Source organism: Salvelinus namaycush, chromosome 39, assembly GCF_016432855.1.
Source record: "Salvelinus namaycush isolate Seneca chromosome 39, SaNama_1.0, whole genome shotgun sequence".
In the NCBI taxonomy this organism is placed as follows: Eukaryota; Metazoa; Chordata; class Actinopteri; order Salmoniformes; family Salmonidae; genus Salvelinus; species Salvelinus namaycush.
This window is the reverse complement of record NC_052345.1, coordinates 13,783,943-13,809,823: the sequence shown is the minus strand read 5'-3', so window position 1 is coordinate 13,809,823 and position 25,881 is coordinate 13,783,943. Positions and strand designations below refer to the sequence as shown.

At 40.3% G+C, this 25,881-nt stretch overlaps 1 protein-coding gene across 1 annotated transcript; it reads left to right on the top strand.

The window, feature by feature from the left end:
• Positions 1 to 657: 657 nt before the first annotated feature.
• LOC120032426 (zinc finger protein 180-like) lies at positions 658 to 24,277 on the top strand (the record flags this gene model as incomplete). The annotated part of the gene is made up of 2 exons (XM_038978531.1): positions 658 to 842; positions 23,275 to 24,277. Coding segments are annotated over exons 1-2 (1,188 nt in total), but the record flags the coding sequence as incomplete, so codon positions are not given.
• Between the last annotated feature and the right edge of the window lie 1,604 nt (positions 24,278 to 25,881).

The window sequence follows — 25,881 nt, the reverse complement described above, 5'->3', positions numbered from 1 at the left end:
ACCATAACAACTGATTTACCATCAACTCCTGATGCTGAGTACCGTAACCATAACAACTGGTTTACCATCAACTCCTGATGCTGAGTACCGTAACCATAACAACTGGTTTACCATCAACTCCTGATGCTGAGAAGTACCGTAACCATAACAACTGGTTTTCCATCAACTCCTGATGCTGAGAAGTACAGTGCAATTCATAAATCCCACAACAGCTGAGCAGCAAAGATACAACAGAGCTCATATCCACACGAGAGCGATGGTCCAGCGTGTGTTTGGAGTATGGAGAAGTAGATTCCAGTGTTTTCACAATACACTTGGTTTCAAGCCAAGAAGATGCTGCAAGGTGATCATTGCTACAGCTGTGATGCACAACTACCTGAAGCAGTATGACTGTCCTGATGCTCCCATGATCAGCATCAAACAGATGTACCCGTGGCTGAGGCAGATGTACCCGTGGCTGAGGCAGATGTACCCGTGGCTGAGGCAGATGTACCCGTGGCTGAGGCAGATGTACCCGTGGCTGAGGCAGATGTACCCGTGGCTGAGGCAGATGTACCCGTGGCTGAGGCAGATGTACCCGTGGCTGAGGCAGATGTATCCACGGCTGAGGCAGATGTATCCGTGGCTGAGGCTGGTGTGGCTGAGACAGATGTACCCATGACTGAGACAGATGTACCCATGACTGAGACAGATGTACCCATGACTGAGACAGATGTACCCATGACTGAGACAGATGTGTCCGTGGCTGAGGCAGGTGTGTCCGTGGCTGAGGCAGATGTGTCCGTGACTGAGGCAGATGTGTCCGTGACTGAGGCAGATGTGTCCGTGACTGAGGCAGATGTGTCCGTGACTGAGGTAGATGTGTCCATGACTGAGGCAGGAAATGACCAACGAGGACTTGCACACAGAGTTGCTTCACATTGCAGCACTTCAACTAGATGAGATGCATTTAAATATGGAATGTGTTCATTATGGATTATTTCTGCTTTGATAATGTTTGTTCTGTACAAAATTCAAATAGTTTGCAACAACATGAAATGAGTGACTAAACCAAGGCTGGTTTAAAATGTAGTTTGTGGTGATTAAAATACTCTCATGAATATCCAAATGACAAAACATGTATTTTTTTACATATCAAATTGGTCACCATGGCTGGTTTAAAATGTAGTTTGTGGTGATTAAAATAGTCTCACTCATGAATATCCAAATGACAGAACATGTATTTTTCTACATATCATATTGTTCACTATGACTGGTCATCACTATTGTCGCATTACTGTATCTTTGTTGGATCATACCTCTCTCTTCCAACTTCATATCCAATTCAACCTGTACAATTCTCATTTCATGTTCTTCCTTCACATATTTCATTTTATGCTCATGAAATTCTCTGGTTAATGTTTCATGCATTGTCATCTTCTTTGTTCTCTGCTGAAAGTTGGTGGCAGCATCTTCTCTCAGGGATGTTATAGCAGATGTGGAGGGAACACACTCACGGTGTACTGGCTCTTATAACCTGTTCACATTACACACTCACTGTGTACTGGCTCTTATAACCTGTTCACATTACACACTCACTGTGTACTGGCTCTTATAACCTGTTCACATTACACACTCACTGTGTACTGGCTCTGCATTGACCGACCCCTGGATGGTATACCGGACGATGACCAACCTCTGGATGATTTAATTTATGGATGATCTTCTCTCAGGAATGTTATAGCAGATGTGGAGGGAACACACTCACTGTGTACTGGCTCTTCCACTGTAATAATGCAGATATCTCACCTCTAGTTGTCGTTTCTTCTTGTAATCCTGATAATAATGCAGATATCTCACCTCTAGTTGTTGTTTCTTCTTGTAATCCTGATAATAATGCAGATATCTCACCTCTAGTTGTTGTTTCTTCTTGTAATCGTGATAATAATGCAGATATCTCACCTCTAGTTGTTGTTTCTTCTTGTAATCTTGATAATAATGCAGATATCTCACCTCTAGATGTTGTACTCTTCTTGTGGTCACATTTCCATTGAATTCACTGCAAATTGCAGCCCAACCCTCTTGACCTACTGCTCAGTAGCAGCAGTGTGGTTTTACATTCAATAACTGGATGGTTTAACAACATTTGTTTTGGAACGTTTTTTCATACACACTAAAGTTATTTTGAACAAATTATTTAAAAATATATATATATTTATCACACCAGTATTCGTGTTTTCTATTCCGGGTTTTAATGGGCACCATTAGACCAACAGCAGGTGTTCATACTGAACCTAATCAGGATTAACCCAGGTGTTCATACTGAACCTAATCAGGATTAACCCAGGTGTTCATACTGAACCTAATCAGGATTAACCCAGGTGTTCATACTGAACCTAATCAGGATTAACCCAGGTGTTCATACTGAACCTAATCACGATTAACCCAGGTGTTCATACTGAACCTAATCACGATTAACCCAGGTGTTCATACTGAACCTAATCAGGATTAACCCAGGTGTTCATACTGAACCTAATCAGGATTAACCCAGGTGTTCATACTGAACCTAATCAGGATTAACCCAGGTGTTCATACTAAACCTAATCAGGATTAACCCAGGTGTTCATACTGAACCTAATCAGGATTAACCCAGGTGTTCATATTGAACCTAATCAGGATTAACCCAGGTGTTCATACTGAACCTAATCAGGATTAACCCAGGTGTTCATACTGAACCTAATCAGGATTAACCCAGGTGTTCATACTGAACCTAATCAGGATTAACCCAGGTGTTCATACTGAACCTAATCAGGATTAACCCAGGTGTTCATACTGAACCTAATCAGGATTAACCCAGGTGTTCATACTGAACCTAATCAGGATTAACCCAGGTGTTCATACTGAACCTAATCAGGATTAACCCAGGTGTTCATACTGAACCTAATCAGGATTAACCCAGGTGTTCATACTGAACCTAATCAGGATTAACCCAGGTGTTCATACTGAACCTAGTCAGGATTAACCCAGGTGTTCATACTGCCAAAGGTGTTTCAACAAAGTACGTAGTAAAGAGTCTGAATACTTATGTAAATATGATTTTTCAGTTTATTTTAATAAATGAGCACAAAAAAAATCAAAAAACTTGTTTTTGGTTTGTCATTATGGTTTTTGTGTTATTGTGGGATTGATGAGTATTAAGGCAATGTAACAAAATGTAGAAAAATTGAAGGGGTTTGAATACTTTCTGAATGCACTGTATTGTTACACCATGTAGGAGCAGTATAGACCTAGTCTGTTCATTATATACATCTACATGATGTATTGTTACACCATGTAGGAGCAGTACAGACCTAGTCTGTTCATTATATACATCTACATGATGTATTGTTACACCATGTAGGAGCAGTATAGACCTAGTCTGTTCATTATATACATCTACATGATGTATTGTTACACCATGTAGGAGCAGTATAGACCTACAGTAGCTAGCTGCTAATTTAGATGTAGTATAACTTAATGAAACTGCCTTAAATATGCTGTGGTAAACATTTTTTTTCGCACTAATCAATCAACACATTCCTGTCTTTGTATGTCTCAATATAATAGTATTATTTAATTAAATCAATTTAAAATAATCTTTGTCTGAAAATAAATTGTGATCCTCAACTGCGTTTCCCACTCTAGTCAGCAGACGGCGACGTGCGTCTTTCAGGCGATGCTGCCAGCGTGACGTATAATCTAGTGGACGGTTCTTCAGAAACAGCTCGTCAACCACCTCGGTAGCTTGCTAGCCAACATAGCCGAAAGATTCAAGCTATTATACGCTTTCGGTGTATATTACCTACTGTGTTTTAGACACACTTCTGTCGTATCTACTTGTTAAACTATTTAATATTACGTTATTTTGTATTAGTCAGCTATAGTAGCTGGCTGGTTAAATTAGCACTAGCCTAGTCGCTAATGATAGCTTGCTAGCTATTATCCCCGAACATGAGCTCCCTAAACATCCCCTCTCCTGTTAAAGAAGAGGTCTGCTGTACGGAGAAAGAAGCTCTCGTGAAAGAGTTGAAGGAAGAGGAGGATGTCACAGTAAAACAAGAAGTAGAGGGTGAGGCTGTTACCCTGAAAGAAGAAGAGAAAGACGTTTCAGTGAAAGAAGAGGAAGACGCGTTCAGAGTGAAAGAGGAGGAGGATGTTACAGTAAAAGTAGAGGAGGATGCAGTTTTTGGTGTGAAAGAAGAGGAGGTTGGAGATCCGTTTAACCCCAGTAAGTACCTTCTCTGCAGTCGTTGAACCAATATGCAGTAAAAGGGTTCTACACTTTAATGTTGTTCTGTAGAAATGGCTGAAGCTACGCTGTAACGTGTAGAACATCAAGAGTGGACCATCAACAAAACGTTAACAATTGATCAAATGCATCTAATGACAATGCCTGAAATACTGTAGTCCTCAATATCTCCTGTTAGATTAGCCCAATATGTAGTCTTAAAGGGGCAATCAGTAGATGTTACATCCATTTTGGGACTTATACATTAATGATATGTACCCATTGTTTCTTTAAGAATTCACATATAAATGCCTCATGAGCTTAGTTCAACTGTTGTACCCCATCAGAACCCAAAATATAAGCTTTTTTTTTACTCCAATGTTTGCCCGTAAATATAAACAAACACTGTATATCCTCAAAACATGGTTAAAGCTAGAATGTTGATATCATGGATCGTTGCATTTCTCCAGACCCATCCCTCAGCTTTTTACCGAAACAGGCAGGGAGTACGCTTTGTTATTGTTTCTACTGCTGATTGCTGCCCCTGTTACTCCTCAAGGTCCAAGGACTGTATGTTATGTTTCAGAGGTAGACTGGCTCTGGCAGCTAGAATAATCAAATATTCCATCTAAATGTGAATCGATTCTCAATTGCGATACGTTTCTAGAAACATAAATCGCTGTACTTACATATCACATCAAAATCATTTCACATAATACTTTCATATCACATCAAAATCATTTCAAATGAATACTTTCATATCACATCAAAATCATTTCACACAATAGTTTCATATCACATCAAAATAAGTAACCAGCCGCGACGCCCCAAACGGTAAACCAAATTCGTTTCTCGTCATCTCTCCTTCCTTCAGGCTTCTTTTTCTTCTTTTGACTTTATATGGCGGTTGGCAACCAACTTTAAGGTGCATTACCACCATCAACTGGACTGGAGTGTGGACCTCAGTTCATCTTTAAATCACCCACGTGGGTATATACCAAGACAGTCATGAAGAGGGCACAACAAAACCTTTTCCCCCTCAGGAGACTGAAAAGATTTGGCATGGGTCCCCAGATCCCCAAAAGGTAATACAGCTGCACCATCGAGAGCATCCTGACCGGTTGCATCACCGCCCGGTATGGCAACTGCTCGGCATCTGACCGTAAGGCGCTACAGAGGGTAGTGCGAACGGCCCAGTACATCGCTGTGGCCTAGCTTCCTGCCATCCAGGACCTATATAATAGGCGGTGTCAGAGGGAAGCCCATAAAATTGTCAGAGACTTCTGTCACCCAAGTTATAGACTGTTTTCTCTGCTACTGCACGGCAAGCGGTACCGGAGCGCCAAGTCTAGGACTAAAAGCCTCCTCAACAGCTTCTACCCCCAAGCCATAAGACTGCTGAACAATTCATTAAAATCACCACCGGACAATTTACATTGACCCCCCCCCCCCCCCCCTCCCTTTGGTGCACTGCTGCTACTCGCTGGTTGTTTGTTACCTATGCATAGTCACTACGCCCCCACCCTCATGTACAGATTACCTCAACTAGCCTGTACCCCCGCACACTGACTCGGTACCGGTGCCCTCTGTATATAGCCTCCACATTGACTCTGTACCGGTACCCCCTGTATATAGCCTCCACACTGACTCGGTACCGGTGCCCCCTGTATATAGCCTCCACTCTGACTCAGTACCAGTGCCCCCTGTATATAGCCTCGTTATTGATATTCTTATTGTGTTACTTTTTATTATTACTTTTTATTTTAGTCTACTTGGTAAGCGTTTTCTTCTTCTTGAACTGCACTGTTGGTTAAGGGCTTGTAAGTAAAGCATTTCACGGTAAAGTCTAAGTTGGTGTCTTGACGGATTTGTAAAAAACGGTTTGTCATAAAACACTATATATATATATTTTTTTTTAAATGTTGCTGACACCCCTCCCCAGAGGTGTCTCATTATTGGGATTCATTGCTGATTCCTACCTGTAGCTCACTATGAGGTGTCTAGTGATACAGGTTAAGGGCCCTGTTGGAGATTGGTGGTTGGTAGCGGAGTCGAGGGAACAAGCAGGGTTGGAAACGGCCATGTTATTATCCCACACACAGTCTCTGGGGTTCATATGAACCCCATTCCTGGGAATTAGATTTGATTACAAATCGCCCCTGTCTGTTACCACAGAAGGGTTCCGTCTGTCCCATTCCCAGCTAGGTTACGAGGCGCTTTGTCGCCAGTACCTATGACTGGTTGATAGGGGAAACCTCCATGCTTATTATAGAAAAAGTAATTAGGGGAAAAGTTTTTAGTAAACTGAAATAAAATAACAAACCTGTTTGAAGAATGAAAACTATTCCAAAACTATCTTTGACTCAAACTAAAATAGCCTAAAATAATAACCAGCATGAATTATGTTCCGTTTGAATAATTTATATCTTTGGACAAAAATAGTATTGGGTTTTAAATATTTTTTACGTGGTTTTTAAATCTTCTGAACCTGGTGGCTGGTAAATGCTGCCATGGGATGGTAATGTTTCAAATAGACCTAGCTTGTGTATCACTATCACCTGCTATCACCAGAAATACTTTAAGAAATTAGGATATTGGAAATAGCATTATTGTATTAATAGCTTAAAGAAAAGAAAATTGGCATTAATTATCCTCTGTGAACAAGAAGCACAACATTCCAAATATTTTCAGAGATGTGAGATATTTAACTTGTTCCCTGTAATATCGTATAGCTTTGCAATTGTGACATTATGTACTTTCAAGGAAAATAGGCATGTTTCTCGACTCATACCCTGACTTTAAAAAGGGATTTTGTGAGAATTAGCTTAGGAACTGTGTCTCAGCATGAGAATGTGAACGCGATTGGCCGAGAGTCTCTTGGACGGGCGTTATATACGCTTTGACATTTTCTGGAATAGTTTTTATTTGAAAACGTTTTTGTTTACTTGCCTGCCTATTGAATTTGGAATGCACTGTACTGTTCATCTCTGAAACTCACTGAGATAATTCCTTTGATCCAGCAGTAGCAATACAGGGATATAACATCTACAGAAAAGACAGGAATGCTTATGGCGGAGCTGTTGCTGTATACAGTGCATAGGGGTAAGTATTCAGACCCCTTGACTTTTCCTCATTTTGTTACTTTAAAGCCTTGTTCTAAAATTGATTTTTTTTTAAATTCCCTCTTTCATTTAGCTAATTTATTTGGCACACCTGCCTTTGGAGTTCCTCCCATCCTTCTCTGCAGATCCTCTATAGCTCTGTCAGGTTGGATGGGGAACATCACTGCACAGCTATTTTCACGTCTCTCCAGAGATGTTAGATCGGGCTCAAGTCTGGGCTCTGGCTGGGCCACTGAAAGACATTCAGAGACTTGTACCGAAGCCTCTCCTGTGTTGACTTGGCTGTGTGCTTAAGGTCGTTGTCCTGTTGGATGGTGAACCTTTGCCCCAGTCTGAGTTCCTGAGCACTCTGGAGCAGGTCTTTCATCAAGGATCTCTCTCCACTTTGCTCCATTAATATTTCCCTCGATCCTGACTAGTCTCCCAGTCCCTGCTGCTGAAAAACATCCCCACAGCATGATGCTGCCACCACCATGCTTCACCGTAGGGATGGTGCCAGGTTTCTTCCAGACGTGACTCTTGGCATTCAGGCCAAAATAGTTCCATCTTGGTTTCATCAGAGAATCTTGTTTCTCATGGTCTTAGGGTCCTTAAGGTGCCTTTTGTCAAACTCCAAGTAGTCTGTCATGTGCCTTTTACTGAGGAGTGGTTTCCATCTGGCCACTCTACCATAAATGTCTGATTGGTGGAGTGCTGCAGAGATGGTTGTCCTTCTGGAAGGTTCTCCCATCTCCACAGAGGAACTCTGGAGTTCTGGTTTTTGGTCACCTCCCTGACCAAGGCCCTTCTCCCCCAATCGCTAAGTTTGGCCGGGTGACCAGCTCTAGGAAGAGTATTCCTTTTAAGAATGATGGAGGCCACTGTGTTCTTAGGGACTTTCAATGCTGCAGAATTCAAATCAGTCCCAAAAGGAGCCCCAAAATCATGTTCTAGTGCTGTCCCCACCTACAATAAATCTCGGTCAACCAAGAGTCGTCTGTTCATTCTACCAAACGATTGGTTGAAATGTTGTTTGTATTTTCCCATATATATACACACCTTTATGTGTTTTAATAAAATCAACTATATGTACTGAACTGGTCTGATGCTTTAAGCATGCTGTTTGATCAAATAATTAAGACACAGAAATTACTTGAGGGAGCCAGAGATCAAGATAACCTAACCAGAAGGATAAAAAGTATGCCGTTATGCTCCTGAAGTTTCCTGTAGTGGGCTACACCAGCGGTCGGCAACCTTTTCCATTTGGAGTGCCAAGTTATCTTACCATTTCTACCAATCTGTGTGCCAGTTCGGATTTTCATATGCATATTTTCGTGGAACAGTTTCATTTCATTTATAATAGTATCTCAAAATCATTGTCTGTGATTAATCTACATTCTATCTAAATCTAAACGAAAATTATACAAATCTTTAAAGTAACTTTTATTTCCATTGCTAACTATGTAAAAATAGCCTACATAAAGCCAACAAATAAAAACATTGCAGCCTGCCGGTAGAAAATATCCTATAAATCACATTTGCTGTACAACAAACTCTACAACGATCTTGAAACATAGTATCAACTATCAACTGGGTCGGCCCAAAACTCGAGATAGAAACTCGGATAAACTTGTGACAGCAAGTTTGCAACATTGTCTAAAATATTCTGGGCCCTCAGCGTTTCCCGGCCAGTGAGTTTGGGACAGACACAGCTGTAGGCTATTTGTGTAAAGAATAAGAAGTAATCAGGTATTTTATGACATTTCCACTGGATCAGAGCATTACATTTTTCCTTTTCATGCCAAGTGGTTATTGAAAGGGCGAGAGCTGGAAATATTTTGCAAATACTTTGAGGAACTATTGTCGTTTGCAATTGATTTTGATTAGACTTTGTTTACTTGCTGTTTGAGGTGAAGAAAAAATTACTTTGAGAAGCTCCACAACTCATTAGTGGTGGTGCATTAAGACAATGAGAAATACTATCAGACATCCCCAAATGGGCACATTTATAGGCCTACATTTGTGTGCAGGCCAGGTAGACTAGTCCTACTTCTTTATGCGTAATCAGGTGTGCGTCCTTACTCAACATTGACAGGAGTGTTTCAAACGAAAGACAATGAATGAATTGACAAAACTTACGCATCTCCTCATTACCACATATACTACATCCATAACTAGTGGTTTCCTCATTACCAGATATACTAAATCCATAACTAGTGGTTTCCTCATTACCAGATATACTACATCCATAACTAGCGGTTTCCTCATTACCAGATATACTACATCCATAACTAGTGGTTTCCTCATTAGCAGGGAGGAGTTTCTACAACCAAATTGCGTGTGCATTGACCTCGTGCCGCAGTTTTAGCAAACACAGAAAGTGGCCTATATTGGAGACCAAAAGTCGTCTGGCACACTGCTTACAGTTTCAACAACTTGAATAACTTCTTTCTAGCTACAATCATCGATGTTACTACTAATGTGATGACTATTGTTGCTAACTTGACTGTCTTAATTCTCAAATTTAACAGACGTCAATTGTTGTACAACTTCATGGGTATACTCTGGGCATCACCTTTTATCTTAAATAAACAGTGGATTTCTGCTGTTGTGGGCCTTTAACCATCTGACTGACTTTGTCATTCACACAGGAGAGAGACGGGACTATCGTGTATCCTCTGGGGATCTTCAACAACATCATGATGCTGACGAGGCAGAGAAAAGTCTCTCCAGATCAGAACTCCTCAAGAAACACCAGCGAGAGAAACCGTACTGCTGCTCTGACTGTGGGGAAAGATTCAACTCTTCACTAGGCCTTAAAATACATCAAAGAATTCACACTGGAGAGAAACGTTATGGCTGTGATCAATGTGGGAAGAGTTTTATTCGGCTACAAACCCTGAAATCACACCAGAGAATACACACTGGAGAGAAACCTTATGGCTGTGATCAATGTGGGAAGAGTTTTACTCCGCTAAACAGCCTGACAGTACACCAGCGGACACACACAGGAGAGAAACCTTATGGCTGTAATCAATGTGGGAAGAGTTTTACTACGTCTAGCTATCTAACTATACACAAGAGAACACACACAGGAGAGAAACCATATAGCTGTAATCAATGTGGGAAGAGTTTTACTCAGCTAAACAGCCTGACAGTACACCAGCGGACACACACAGGAGAGAAATCTTATGGCTGTGATCAATGTGTAAAGAGTTTTAGTACGTTTGGCTGTCTGAATATACACCAGAGAACACACACAGGAGAGAAATCTCATAACTGTAATCAGTGTGGGAAGAGATACTCTGATAAAAGATCTCTGATCAAACATCAGAAAATACATACATGAAGAAGTTGTTTCATGATATCAATGAAATGATGTCACAATGTAGAATGTTTTAACATTGTATTAGGAGTATTTTAATGATGTCACAATGTAGAACCCTAAACGTTTGCCCCCTGTTTTATTGATTTCAACATGATATGGATATTAGCCTCAGGGGGGAAAATCCAGGCTCTGAATTGAAAGAGTACTATTTATGTGATTTAACAAAAAGTGACCAACACAAAAAAGAGTTGTTACACTTCCCGCGGTGGCGACCCACTTGAATCAAAATGCAACACTTCAAAATGTAGCGAGCTGTTTTCTACAAGTTGTCCTCTAACCAGGGATGTACACATTACTCCCAGATTCCGTGTGGTTTTTGAGCTGTTAGTTTTAACAGGACGTGCAACCTCATCTCCCTCTTCTCACACAATTGATTTTAGCATGATATCGATGAGTTATGACAAATAAGTGTTGTGTTCCTTTTGTTTAGCGACCCCTACATTTAAATGCATCACTCCCAAATGTAGCTGACTGTCTTCTGCAGGTTGTCCTCAAACCAGTGAGGTAAAAGATATCTCCCATTTCCGTGTTTTTTTTTTTAGTTGTGTTAGTTTCAACAGCAAGTACAACCTGATTTACCCCCCCCCCCTAATTGATATCAGTGATTTATTGCTACTTGTCAAAACAACAGTGGTTTTGGTGCTTGTGCAGTTTATAACTTGCTTGTTTAAAAAATACAAGTAATAGGATTGTTGCAGATGTTTGTGTATATACATGTTTTATTGTTCCATGCTTCACCATTAAGTGAATTATTGCCAATACATATTAACAAAAGGGTGTTCATTTGATTTTCATATTTACAATTTATGTAACATTTAGTATTCATAATTATTTATGCAACCAGCTGACAGTTTTTTGGTACAATTATATTGACATTGTTGCCCTGCTTTTAGAATATCAGGGTTCATTCTCAGATGTGCCAACCCAAATGTACTACAGCATGACATTGGGGACTGGGCCCCCGATCCAACTACATGCCTATTGAGTGAACCCTGAAAAGAGAGAGAAGCTCCGCAGTGAGGTGGAAAGGTACTACGGATATTGCAGGAGTTTCCTCTTGAAATCAGACATGTCTGTGGTAAACTTGGTTGCTGATTGTCTCAAGGGTGGGCAGTCAAAACGTTTTGCGTTTAGCCAGTGAGTTGCCATGGATCACGATTTATTTTGACCGCACGTTTTTCCGTATTGGAGATGAGTTATGTTTGGGCTCGGACGAGAGTTCTAGAAGCAAGTGGAGTTTTAGGAAGACGAGAGTTCTAGAAGCTAGTGAGGTTTAGGAAGACGAGAGTTCTAGAAGCTAGTGAGTTTTAGGAAGACGAGAGTTCTAGAAGCTAGTTTTTAATTGTTGACAGTAGACACCGTGTTTATATTGGTGAAGCATTGTAGTTGATTATAATGTGAAAACAATGGAACTTGTTTTCTGTTGGTGGTGAGCAAACTTGTCCAACAAAAATATAGGATATATTTGTTGTCTTAAAAGGGAAGGTGTTACAGGCTTTGGTTTTTCCATTTATGTTTTGAGGTTGGACTTTCGCCCGTCTAGCTCGTTAGCACGTTTAGCACGTATAGCTCGTTAGCACTTAGGGAGCACTGATTGGTGTCACCTCGTTAGTCAGTATGTGTTACACCTGTGCTGGCTTGTCCATCTCGTTAGTGGGAAGGTGTTTCACCTGAGCTGGTCCAGGTTCTATTTAAGAGTGTCTGGCCCAGTGCCACAGTTGTCTTGATAGATGTGGAGAGTCAACACCTTTAGTTGCTCCACCTTTTTGGTTTACTTCCTGTCTTTAAGTTTGGTGTGGGTTTTTCTTTTGTTTTCCTCTTCTTAGGCAGATTTGGTGGGTGTCTTTTAGGTCCCAGTTGCTGTTACTAATCAACTTTCAGTGGACACCCCCATAGTGTCTTTCAGAACCCCTCCTAAAACCTGTTTAGATGTGGTTGTTGTTAGTTCCCTCTTCTGTTTGAGGGACATTTTTGGTTTTCTTGCTGGAGAATGTATTATCAAACAATGGAGTAAGACAAGATATTTTGGGTTGGATATTGCAGTGAATTGTTAATATTTTAATCGATGGCATTTACTTAGAATACTCATTAGTCTTCTAGTTTAGTTTTCAGTTATTCTGTTTTTTTATCCTCTTTGTGTAGTAAATATGTTTATTTTCATTGTTTTTAAATGTTTTTTCCTGTGAAGCCATTGTGTTGCATCCATGTCTGAAATGTGCTGTATAAATAAAGCTTGATTTGAACATATTGCAAATCAAATGAACTCTATGACCAACCAATCAACAGACTCTTGTTAATCAGTGAATGAATAATGAATAAATATGTGGAAAAGCAACACATATCTTGATCCATCTTAGTAGAATATATACTGAATTTTTTTCATACTATGTCAAAATAGACACCACCCCCGGCTCTACCAGTGGCTTGAGGTGGTCTCCCACAGCTCTGCTGGTGGAGTGGCAAACACCACCCTCGGCTCTACCAGGGGCTTGAGGTGGTCTCCCACAGCTCTGATTATGTCATGTTCTGTGGCCTTGCCGTTCCATTTCTTGACTGCACCTGCAACACAGAAACACATTTGGTCATATTATATAAAACACTCAAAGTAATGGATATGGAGCATCTATGGCCTCAGTTACACCTGGCACCTAAATGTGACTTCTGTCATCTGATCACTCCAAGCTGCATTAGGTTCAGATCTACCAGGATGGGCCTTTGACATAGTCTGGATGCAGTCAGGCCACTGAATATGCATAAGTAATGTAAAGAGATGGGGTGTTTCCAACAGTAATATCTAACTAAATGCTTGTGTTCCTAACTCCAACAGTGCAGTAATATCTAACTTAATGCTTGTGTTTCTAGCTCCAACAGTGCAGTAATATCTAACTAAATGCTTGTGTTCATAGATCCAACAGTGCAGTAATATCTAACAATTTCACAACAAATACCTAATACACACAAATCTAAGTAAAGGAATAAGAATATATAAAAATATGGATGAGTGATGTCAGAGGGGCATAGACTAAGATACAGTAGAATAGGATAGAATACAGTATATACATATGAGATGAGTAATACATAGACAGATACAGTAGAATAGGATAGAATACAGTATATACATATGAGATGAGTAATGCCAGATATGTAAACATGCAGGAGATCCACAAAGGAAAGATAGTGATGGTGCTCAGTGATGTTGTTGTAAATGGTGGGGGAACAACCAATTTCAGCATTTTAAAAATAATTTTACCCCCGTTTTTTCTCCACAATTTCGATATTGTGATGTCTACAGTGCTGTTGGCTGGTCGTCGTTGACCTTGCGTAGGCTTAAACACTGGTATACACTGATTTTTTAAGGCCATATTGGGTAAAATGCCATTTTATCTCTGTTCTTTTTTTGTCAGGTCGGTAAATAAATATCAATTACGGTCCCCTTCTCATTTGCTTCTAACAAAAAATTAGAACAGGTCATGGTAGAAATTGTTACTCAGCTCCGTGGTCCTGGAATTCTCTCCTGAACATTTAAAAATTTGATGATCTAGTTTCGTTGGTGGAGTTTAAACACTTGATCGATGTATAGAAGGGTGTAATTGTTTTTAGGACAGCTGTTTTTAGTCAAGACTTTCGTGTTTTTAACGTAAAATGTTATTGTTGTACTGTGTGTGTGTGTTTATAGCTTTGTTTAATGTTGTGTTAGTGTACGTAAGTTGTTTTGTCTGAAACGTTGTTCCCCCTGCTGCTATTGGACCAGGTCTCTTTTGGAAAAGAGATGTTATCTCAATGAGAAACCTGTATAAATAAAGGTAAAATAAAAAATACAAATATTGAATATATCTATATATTATATAATAATAATATAACATATATCGAAGGTCGAGTCATGCGTCCTCTGAAACATGACCAGCCAAACTGCGCTTCTTAACACCTGCCCGTTTAACCCGGAAGCCAGATGCACCAATATGTCGGAGGAAACACTGTTCACCTGACGGCCGAGGTCAGCCTGTAGGCGCCACAAGGATTCGCTAGAGTAGTAAAGCCCCCCCCCCCCCCCCCCCCCCGGCCATTATATACATCTACATGATGTATTGTTACACCATGTAAGAGCAGTATAGACCTAGTCTGTTCATTATATACATCTACATGATGTACTGTTACACCATGTAGGAGCATTATAGACCTAGTCTGTTCATTATATACATCTACATGATCTATTGTTACATCATGTAGGAGCAGTATAGACCTAGTCTGTTCATTATATACATCTACATGATGTATTGTTACACCATGTAGGAGCAGTATAGACCTAGTCTGTTCATTATATACATCTACATGATGTATTGTTACACCATGTAGGAGCAGTATAGACCTAGTCTGTTCGTTATATACATCTACATGATGTATTGTTACACCATGTAGGAGCAGTATAGACCTAGTCTGTTCGTTATATACATCTACATGATGTATTGTTACACCATGTAGGAGCAGTATAGACCTAGTCTGTTCATTATATACATCTACATGATGTATTGTTACACCATGTAGGAGCAGTATAGAAATACAGTAGCTAGCTACTTATTTAGATTTAGTTTGACTTAATGAAACTGCCTTAAATGTGCTGTAGTAAACATTTTTTATTCGCACTAATCGATCAACACATTCCTGTCTTTGTATGTCTCAATATAATAGTATTATTTAATTAAATCCATTTAAAATAATCTGTCTGAAAATAAAATATGATCCTCAACTGCGTTGCCCACTCCAGTCAGCAGGTGGCGATTTGCTTCTTTTAGGTTCAGGCGATGCTGCCAGTGTGACGTATAATCTAGTGGACGGGACGCTCCTTCAACAACAACAGCTAGTCAGACACCTCCGTAGCTTTCTAGCAAACATAGCTACAACATTCACGCTCTTTACACTGTTTTGGTGTATATTAGTCGCTGTGTATTAAACACACTTCTGTCGTATGTACTTGTTGGCCCATTTAATTATATATTTACGTTGTTTGTCAGCTAGCTGGTTTGCTAAATTAGCTTAGAACTAGGCTAGTCGCTAATGCTAACTAGCTAACATCTCCGACCATGAGTTCACTAAGCTACTCTCCTCCTGCTAAAGAAGATGAGATCTGCTGGACGGAGAAAGAAGCTCTCGTCAAAGAGGAGGAGGAAGAGGAGACTGTTACAGTGAAAGAAGAAGAGAAAGACGTTTCAGTGAAAGAAGAGGAAGACTCGTTCAGAGTGAAAGAGGAGGAGGAAGAGAAAGAGGAGGATGCATTTTTTGGACTGAAAGAGGAGGAGGGGGAGATGACTGTCACATCCAAAAAGAAGGAGGAAGAAGAGGAGGAAACTGGATATCGGGGCTGGGTTTCCCAAACTCATCTTAAGGCATCCAATGGTTCTAACGATGAACTTAGCCGTAAGATGGTTTTGAGAAACCGGGCCGTGATTAACACTAGTAAGTACTGTCTTAAGTACAGAGGCACAAACTCTGCAGTTGTTGAACTGATGTGTGGTGTTAAAGGGGAAATCTGCAATAGCTACATCCATATTTGGACTTTTAAATTATTTATTTATAGGCATTGATTCTTGAAGAATATAACACATGCCTCATGAGCTTAGTTCAACTGCTTGCCCCATCAGAACCCCAAATAAACTTTTTTACTCCAATGTTTAGAAACAATGTAAATCAACACTCTATAGCATCAACATGGTTAAAACTATAATGTTGATATCATGGATGGTCAGTCCTTGCATCCATTGGTCTGTCTATGAATTTGAGAGTAGTTACATTTCTCCAGCCCCATCATCTTATTACCAAAACAGTGGTGGAATTACAGTTTTGTTATTGTTTCAACCGCATATTGGTTGATTGATTGTTGTGTGGCTTTTTTTGAAGGGACAACCTAGGATTTAAACAGAAACAAAATGGCTGCCCAGAGACTTGGTTTGGTAAACAGCTGAGGGATGGGGAAAGGAGAAATGTAACCACTCAAATTCATAGAGAAAGCTATTGAGAAAGCTTGGCATAACAGTTATAAGGTGTTGACTTGAGAGTCACTGGACCCAGGTTTGAGTTCAGCTCCCTGAATTCACTACCCCAGAGCCATTATAGGATTAAGCACAGATAACTATAGGCCATTCTAGGATTAAGCACAGATTACTATAGGCCATTATAGGATTAAGCACAGATAACTGTAGGCCATTATAGGATTAAGCACAGATTACTATAGGCCATTATAGGATTAAGTTGGGTCCTACAGTAGGTCTATATTGTTGTTAGGTGAAGTTATAGGTTCTACAGTAGGTTTATGTTGTTAGTTGAAGTTATTTGTCCTACAGTAGGTCTATGTTGTTGTTTGTTGAAGTTATGGGTCCTGAAGTAGGTCTATGTTGTTGTTTGGTGAAGTTATGGGTCCTGTGTTTTTGCTAGTTGAAATTTTGGGTTCTACAGTAGGTCTATGTTGTTGTTAGGTGAAGTTATGGTTCCTACAGTAGGTCTGTGTTATTGCTAGGGGAAGTTTTGGGTCCTACAGTAGGTCTATATTGTTGTTAGGAGAAGTTATTGGTCATTCGGAAGGTCTGTGTTATTGCTAGGTGAAGTTATGGGTCCTATAGTAGGTCTATGTGGTTGTTCGGGGAAGTTATAGGTCCTACAGTAGGTTTATGTTGTTTTTAGGTGAAGTTGTGGGTCCTACAGTAGGTCTAAGTTGTTGTTGGGTGAAGTTGTGGGTCCTACAGTAGGTCTGTGTTGTTAATTGAAGATATGGGTCTTACAGTAGGTCTATGTTGTTATTAGGGGAAGTTATGGGTCCTACAGTTGGTGTATGTTGTTTGGTGAAGATATGGGTCCTACAGTAGGTCTATGTTGTTGTTAGGTGAAGTTATGGGTCCTACAGTAGGTCTATGCTGTTATTAGGGGAAGTTATGGGTCCTACAGTTGGTGTATGTTGTTTGGTGAAGATATGGGTCCTACAGTAGGTCTATGTTGTTGTTAGGTGAAGTTATGGGTCCTACAGTAGGTCTATGTTGTTGTTAGGTGAAGTTATGGGTCGTATAGAGGTCTATGTTGTTAGGTGAAGTTATGGGTCCTGTGTTTTTGCTAGTTGAAGTTTTGGGTTCTACAGTAGGTCTATATTGTTGTTAGGAGAAGTTATTGGTCATTCGGTAGGTCTATGTTGTTGTTAGGGGAAGTTATTGGTCCTATGTTTTTCGATGATGTTAGGGGTCCTACAGTAGGTATATGTTGTTAGGTGAAGTTATGGGTCCTACAGTAGGTCTATGTTATTGCTAGGTGAAGTTATGGGTCCTACAGTAGGTCTATGTTGTTAGGTGAAGTTATGGGTCATGCAGCAGGTCTGTGTTATTGCTAGGTGAAGTTATGGGTCTTACAGTAGGTCTATGTTGTTGTTAAATCGAATCATATTTCAAATCAAATGTATTTATGTAGCCCTTCTTACATCAGCTGATATCTCAAAGTGCTGTACAGAAACCCAGCCTTAAACCTCAAACAGCAAGCAATGCAGGTGTAGAAGCACGGTGGCTAGGAAAAACTCCAGGGACAGGCCAAAACCTAGGAAGAAACCTAGAGAGGAACCAGGCTATGAGGGGTAGCCAGTCCTCTTCCGGCTGTGCCGGGTGGAGATTATAACAGAACATGACCAAGATGTTCAAATGTTCATAAATTACCAGCATGGTCAAATAATAATAATCACAGTAGTTGTCGAGGGTGCAACAGGTCAGCACCTCAGGAGTAAATGTCAGTTGGCTTTTCATAGCCTATCATTGAGAGTATCTCTACCGCTCCTGCTGTCTCTAGAGAGTTGAAAACAGCAGGTCTGGGACAGGTTGCATGTCCGGTGAACAGGTCAGGGTTCCATAGCCGCAGGCAGAACAGTTGAAACTGGAGCAGCAGCACGTCCAGGTGGACTGGGGACAGCAAGGAGTCATCATGCCAGGTAGTCCTGAAGCATGGTCCTAGGGCTCAGGTCCTCCGAGAGAGAGAGAAAGAAAGAAAGAAAGGGAGAAAGAAAGAAAGATAGAATTAGAGAGAGCATACTTAAATTCACACAGGACACCGGATAAGACAGGATAAATTCTCCAGATATAACAGACTGATCCTAGCCCCCCGACACATAACCTACTGCAGCATAAATACTGGAGGCTTAGACAGGATGGGTCAGGAGACACTGTTGCCCCATCCGATGACCCCGGACAGGGTCAAACAGGCAGGATATAACCCCACCCACTTTGCCAAAACACTAGAGGGATACCTTCAACCACCAACTTACCATCCTGAGACAAGGCCGAGTATAGCCCACAAAGATCTCCGCCACGGCACAACCCATGGGGGGCGACCACCCAGACAGGAAGACCACGTCAGTGACTCAACCCACTCAAGTGACGCACCCCTCCTAGGGACTGCATGGAAGAGCACCAGTAAGCCAGTGACTCAGCCCCTGTGATAAGGTTAGAGGCAGAGAATCCCAGTGGAGAGAGGAGAACCTGTCAGGCAGAGACAGCAAAAGTGGTTCGTTGCTCCAGTGCCTTTCCGTTCACCTTCACACTCCTGGGCAAGACTACACTCAATCATATGACCTACTGAAGAGATAAGTCTTCAGTAAAGACTTAAAGGTTGAGATCGAGTCTGCGTCTCTCACATGGGTAAGCAGACCATTCCATAAAAATTGAGCTCTCAAGGAGAAAGCCCTGCCTCCAGCTGTTTGCTTAGAAATTCTAGGGACAATTAGGAGGCCTGCGTCTTGTGACCGTAGTGTACGTGTAGGTATGTAGGGCAGGACCAAATCAGAAAGATAGGTAGGAGCAAGCCCATGTAATGCTTTGTAGGTTCGCAGTAAAACCTTGAAATCAGCCCTTGCCTTAACAGGAAGCCAGTGTAGAGAGGCTAGCACTGGAGTAATATGATCAAATTTTGGGGTTCTAGTCAAGATTCTAGCAGCCGTATTTAGCACTAACTGAAGTTTATTTAGTGCTTTATCCGGGTAGCCGGAAAGTAGAGCATTGCAGTGGTCTAACCTAGAAGTGACAAAAGCATGGATGAATTATTCTGCAGCATTTTTGGACAGAACATTTCAGATTTTTGCAATGTTACGTAGATAGAAAAAAGCTGTCCTTCAAACAGTCTTGATTAGAGGTCGACCGATTATGATTTTTCAACGGTGATACCGATACCAATTATTGGAGGACCCAAAAAAGCTGATACCGATTAATCGGCCGATTTTTATTCTTATGTTATTTATTTGAAATAATGACAATTACAACAATACTGAATGAACACTTATTTTAACTTAATATAATACATCAATAAAATCAATTTAGCCTCAAATAAATAATGAAACATGTTCAATTTGGTTTAAATAATGCAAAAACAAAGTGTTGGAGAAGAAAGTAAAAGTGCAATATGTGCCATGTAAGAAAGCTAACGTTTAAGTTCCTTGCTCAGAACATGAGAACATATGAAAGCTGGTGGTTCCTTTTAACATGAGTCTTCAATATTCCCAGGTAAGAAGTTTTAGGTTGTAGTTATTATAGGAATTATTGGACTATTTCTCTCTATACCATTTGTATTTCATTAACCTTTGACTATTGGATGTTCTTATAGGCACTTTAGTATTGCCAGTGTAACAGTATAGCCTCCGTCCCTCTCCTCGCTCCTACCTGAGCTTGAACCAGAAACACAACGACAACAGCCACCCTCGAAGCAGCGTTACCCATGCAGAGCAAGGGGAACAACCACTCCAAGTCTCAGAGCGAGTGACGTTTGAAACGCTTGAAACGCGCGCACCCCGCTAACTAGCTAGCCATTTCACATCGGTTACACCAGCCTAATCTCGGGAGTTGATAGGCTTGAAGTCATAAACAGCGCAATGCTTGACGCACAACGAAGAGCTGCTGGAAAAATGCACGAAAGTGCTGTTTGAATGAATGCTTACGAGCCTGCTGCTGCCTACCACCGCTCAGTCAGACTGCTCTATCAAATCTTAGACTTAGTTATAACATAATAACACACAGAAATACGAGCCTTAGGTCATTAATATGGCCGAATCCGGAAACTATCATCTCGAAAACAAGACGTTTATTCTTTAAGTGAAATACGGAACCGTTCCATATTTTATCTAACGGGTGGCATCCATAAGTCTAAATATTCCTGTTACATTGCACAACCTTCAATGTTATGTCATAATTACGTAAAATTCTGGCAAATTAGGCAGCCCAAACTGTTGCGTATACACTGACTCTGCGTGCAATGAACGCAAGAGAAGTGACACAATTTCACCTGGTTAATATTGCCTGCTAACCTGGATTTCTTTTAGCTAAATATGCAGGTTTAAAAATATATTCTTCTGTGTATTGATTTTAAGAAAGGCATTGATGTTTATGGTTAGGTACACATTGGAGCAACGATACGCACCGCATCGATTATAAGCAACGCAGGACACGCTAGATAAACTAGTAATATCATCAACCTTGTGTAGTTAACTAGTGATTATGATTGATTGATTGATTTTTTTTTATAAGATAAGTTTAATGCTAGCTAGCAACTTACCTTGGCTTAATGCATTCGCGTAACAGGGAGGCTCCTCGTGGAATGCAATGTAATCAGGTGGTTAGCGCGTTAGACTAGTTAACTGTAAGGTTGCAAGATTGAATCCCCCTAGCTGACAAGGTGAAAATCTGTCATTCTGCCCCTGGACGAGCCAGTTAACCCACCTTTCCTAGGCCATCATTGAAAATAAGAATGTGTTCTTAACTGACTTGCCTAGTTAAATAAAGATTAAATAAAGGTGTAAAAAAATAAATAATAATAATAATCGGCCAAATCGGTGTCCAAAAATACAGATTTCCGATAGTTATGAAAATGTGAAATCGGCCCTAATTAATCGGCCATTCCGATTAATCGGTCGACCTCTAGTCTTGATATGTTTGTCAAAAGAGAGATCAGGGACCAGAGTAACGCCGAGGTCCTTCTGTCACGAGACTTTTGCTATCTCAATGGTTGAACTCAACTATCACTCAAGCTTTGACCAATTCCCAGAGGTTGTAAGGTTCTGGTTAATGAAGAATTAGACAAAGTCTCAGTCTGCAATAGATCAGTCCTTTATTCAGAGAGCTCTCTGAAAATCATACAATGCACATAGCCTTTTATACCTCACATTTGGTTATACCATGACACTTTATAAATGCCCCTCTTCTCTAACTCTGTCACAATGTTCTACTTTGATAGCTCCTTCTGTCTAACCGGGTTCCTCTATCTTCATGTCTGCAACTGACAAGTCTAGCTCAAAACAGAAAACCTCTGTGGTTTCGCAGCGCCTGGCTTACTTCCCTTCTCGGAGCTCAGTCTCACCTATTTCTTCAGAGAAATAGATCAACTTGTTTCCTACAAACCCCCACAGACATGTTCCCTCCTAACCGTCAATATTTCTCTAACCTACTTTGAAACACACTTAAATCACAAATGTTGAATGTTCCCTTCTATTGTTCAACATTAACTCAATAAATGAATACTATTTACAAGTCTTCTCCAACACACATCATCATCAGATTATAGTCTTATGATCTTAACACGTCATACAGTTCTACAGTTTTCAGGGTGGAATACTTTAGTCATTACTTTAAACATATAAAGTATTCTATCAACAGTAGGTCTATGTTGTTGAGTGAAGTTATGGGTCCTACAGTAGGTCTATGTTGTTGTTAGGTGAAGTTATGGGTCCTACAGTAGGTCTATGTTGTTGTTAGGTGAAGTTATGGGTCCTATGTTGTTCGGTGATGTTTTGGGTCCTACAGTAGGTCTATGTTGTTAGGTGAAGTTATGGGCCAATTGTTTAAAAACCTAGTGTACGAACCCTTATTGTCAGGCTGATGGCAAAGCTAGCCAAAGAGCATTTTACTAGTTGAAGTGTTTAACTATAAATCAGATGATTTGCGACAATAACACAAACATATTAAGCACGTGATTCAAGCCCTACAATTCTAATCCATATTTAATGTGAAATGCCCTTATAAGCAACCTGGAAAATGAGGCTATTTTTGCTGTCAGCCTATGAGAATACTCCTGAGTAGCACTCCTGATCTTGTGTTTCTGCAATCAAATTGTGTGCGCATTGCCCTCGTGCTGCAATTTTAGCTAACACAGAAAGGGGCCTATATTCGAGACCAAAAGTCGTCTGGCACAGTGCATAGGATTTCAACAATTTTAATAACTTATTTCTAGTTACCACTAATGTGAAAACAAGACAAAATATGATTGTTGCTAAGTTGACTGTCTTAATTGTCAAATAATTTAACAGACATCAGTTGTTGTACAACTTCATGGGTATGATCTGGGCATCACCTTTTACCTCAAATATACAATTAATTTCTACTGTTGTGGGCCTTTAACCCTCTGTCTGACTTTGTCATTCATACAGGAGAGAGGGGGGACAGTCGTGGATCCTCTGGGGAGCCTCAACAACCTCATGATGCTGAGGAGGCAGAGAAGAGTCTCTCCAGATCAGAACACCTCAAGAAACACCTGCAAAGATCCAAAGGGAAGAGAACTCACTGCTGCTCTGACTGTGGGAAGACATTCACCTCATCAGGCATTAAAATTCATCAGAGAATCCACACAGGAGAGAAACCTTATAGCTGTGATCAATGTGGGAAGAGTTTTGTTCAATCTGGCAATCTGACATCACACAAGAGAACACACACAAGAGAGAAACCGTATAGCTGTTGTCAATGTGGGAAGAGTTTTACTGAGTCTGGATGTCTGACTAAACACCAGAGAACACACACAGGAGAGAAACCTTATAGCTGTGATCAATGTGGGAAGAGTTTTGGTCAATCTGGCCATCTGACAGTACACCAGAGAATACACACAGGAGAGAAATCCTATAGCTGTGATCAATGTGGGAAGAGTTTTATTACATCTAACATTCTGACTCAACACAAGAGAACACACACAGGAGAGAAACCTTATAGCTGTGATCAATGTGGGAAGAGTTTTATGGCATCTAACATTCTGACTCGACACAAGAGAACACACACAGGAGAGAAATCTTATAGCTGTGATCAATGTGGGAAGAGTTTTGGTCTAGCTGGAGAACTGACAGTGCACCAGAGAATACACACAGGAGTGAAACCCTTTAGCTGTGGTCAGTGTGGCAAGAGTTTTGCTGCATCTAGCAATCTGACAGTGCACCAGAGAACACACACAGGAGAGAAATCGTATGGCTGTGATCAATGTGGGAAGAGTTTTGTTCAATCTTACCATCTGACATTACACCAGAGAACACACACAGGAGAGAAACCCTTTAGCTGTGGTCAATGTGGGAAGAGTTTTGCTGCATCTAGCAATCTGACAGTGCACCAGAGAACACACACAGGAGAGAAACCCTATAGCTGTACTCAATGTGGGAAGAGTTTTACTCAGCTAAGCAACCTGATATCACACCAGAGAACACACACAGGAGAGAAATCTTATAGCTGTGATCAATGTGGGAAGAGATACTCTGATAAAAGATCTCTGATCAAACATCAGAAAATACATGAAGGAGTTGTTTCATGATATCAATGAAATAATGTCACAATGTAGAATGTTTTAACATTGTAGTAGGAGTATTTTAATGATGTCATAGTGTAGAACCATAAACGTTTGCCCCCTGTTCTATTGATTTTAACATGATATGGATATTAGCCTCAGGGGGAAAATCCAGGCTCTGAATTGGAAGAGTACTATTTATGAGATTTAACAAAAAGTGACTAACAAAAACAGAGTTGTGTTAAACTTACCACGTTGGTGACCCACTTGAATCAAAATGCAACACTTCAAAATGTAGCGAGCTGTTATCTACAAATTGTCCTCTAACCAGGTATGTACACATTATTCACAGATTCCGTGTGGTTTTTGAGCTGTTAGTTTTAACAGGATGTGCAACCTCATCTCCCTCCTCTCGGCACAATTGATTTCAACATGATATCGATGAGTGATGACAAATAAGTGTTGCGTTCCTTTGTTTAGCGACCCCTAAATTTAAATGCATCACTCCAAAATGTAGCTGACTGTCTTCTGCATGTTGTCCTCTAACCAGTGAGATAAAATATATCTCCCATTTCCATGTGTTTTGTTTAGTTGTTAGTTTCAACATCACAAACAACCTGATTTCCCCCCTAATCGATATCAGTGATTTATTGCTACTTGTCAAAACAACAGCGTGTCTGGTGCTTGTGCAGTTTATAAGGTGCTTGTTTAAGTAATATGATTATTGTGGCAGATGTTTGTGTATATAGTACATTTTACGTTTAGGTTTTCAATTTACCACAAACTGTTTCTGCATTTGGACTATTGATTTGGACACTTTAAAACTGTGACATTGGGGATATCCCACCTAGCAACATGTCACTGAAAATAAGATTATGACCTACGTACAATATAAGTTTGGTTTTAGTTGAAAATATTTATTTTAAATTTCAACATACTTGCAGCCTATACACATGGACGCAGTATAATAAATCGGTCTATAATCAATTTTATTAATTAACAATCCTAATAAATTGAGTCATAAATGTAGGATATATTTTTTGTCTTAAGGGGGAAGGTGTTACAGTCTTTGGTTTTTCCATTTATGTTTGGACGTTAGCAAGTATAGCTCGTTAGCACGTATAGCTCGTCAGCAATAAGGACGCACTGATTGGTGTCACCTCGTTAGTCAGTATGTGTTACACCTGTGCTGGCTTGTCCATCTCGTTAGTGGGAAGGTTCTATTTAAGAGTGTCTGGCCCAATGCTCCAGTTGTCTTGATAGATGTGGAGAGTCAACACCTTTAGTTGCTCCACCTTTTTGGTTTGCTTCCTGTCTTTAAGTTTGTTGTGGGGTTTTCTTTTGTTTGCCTCTTGGGCAGATTTAGTGGGTCTCATGGTGGGTGTCTTTTAGGTCCTAGTTGTTGTTACTAGTCAACTTTCATTGGACACCCCCATAGTGTCTTTCAGAACCCCTCCTAAAAAACAAGCTAATATTTTGGGTTGGATATTTTAACATTTTAATCAATGGCATTTCCTTAGGATGCTCATTAGTCTTTAAGTTGTTATTGTTTTTTTATCCTCTTATGTTTGTGTACTAAATATTTCTGTTTATTTTCATTGTTTTTT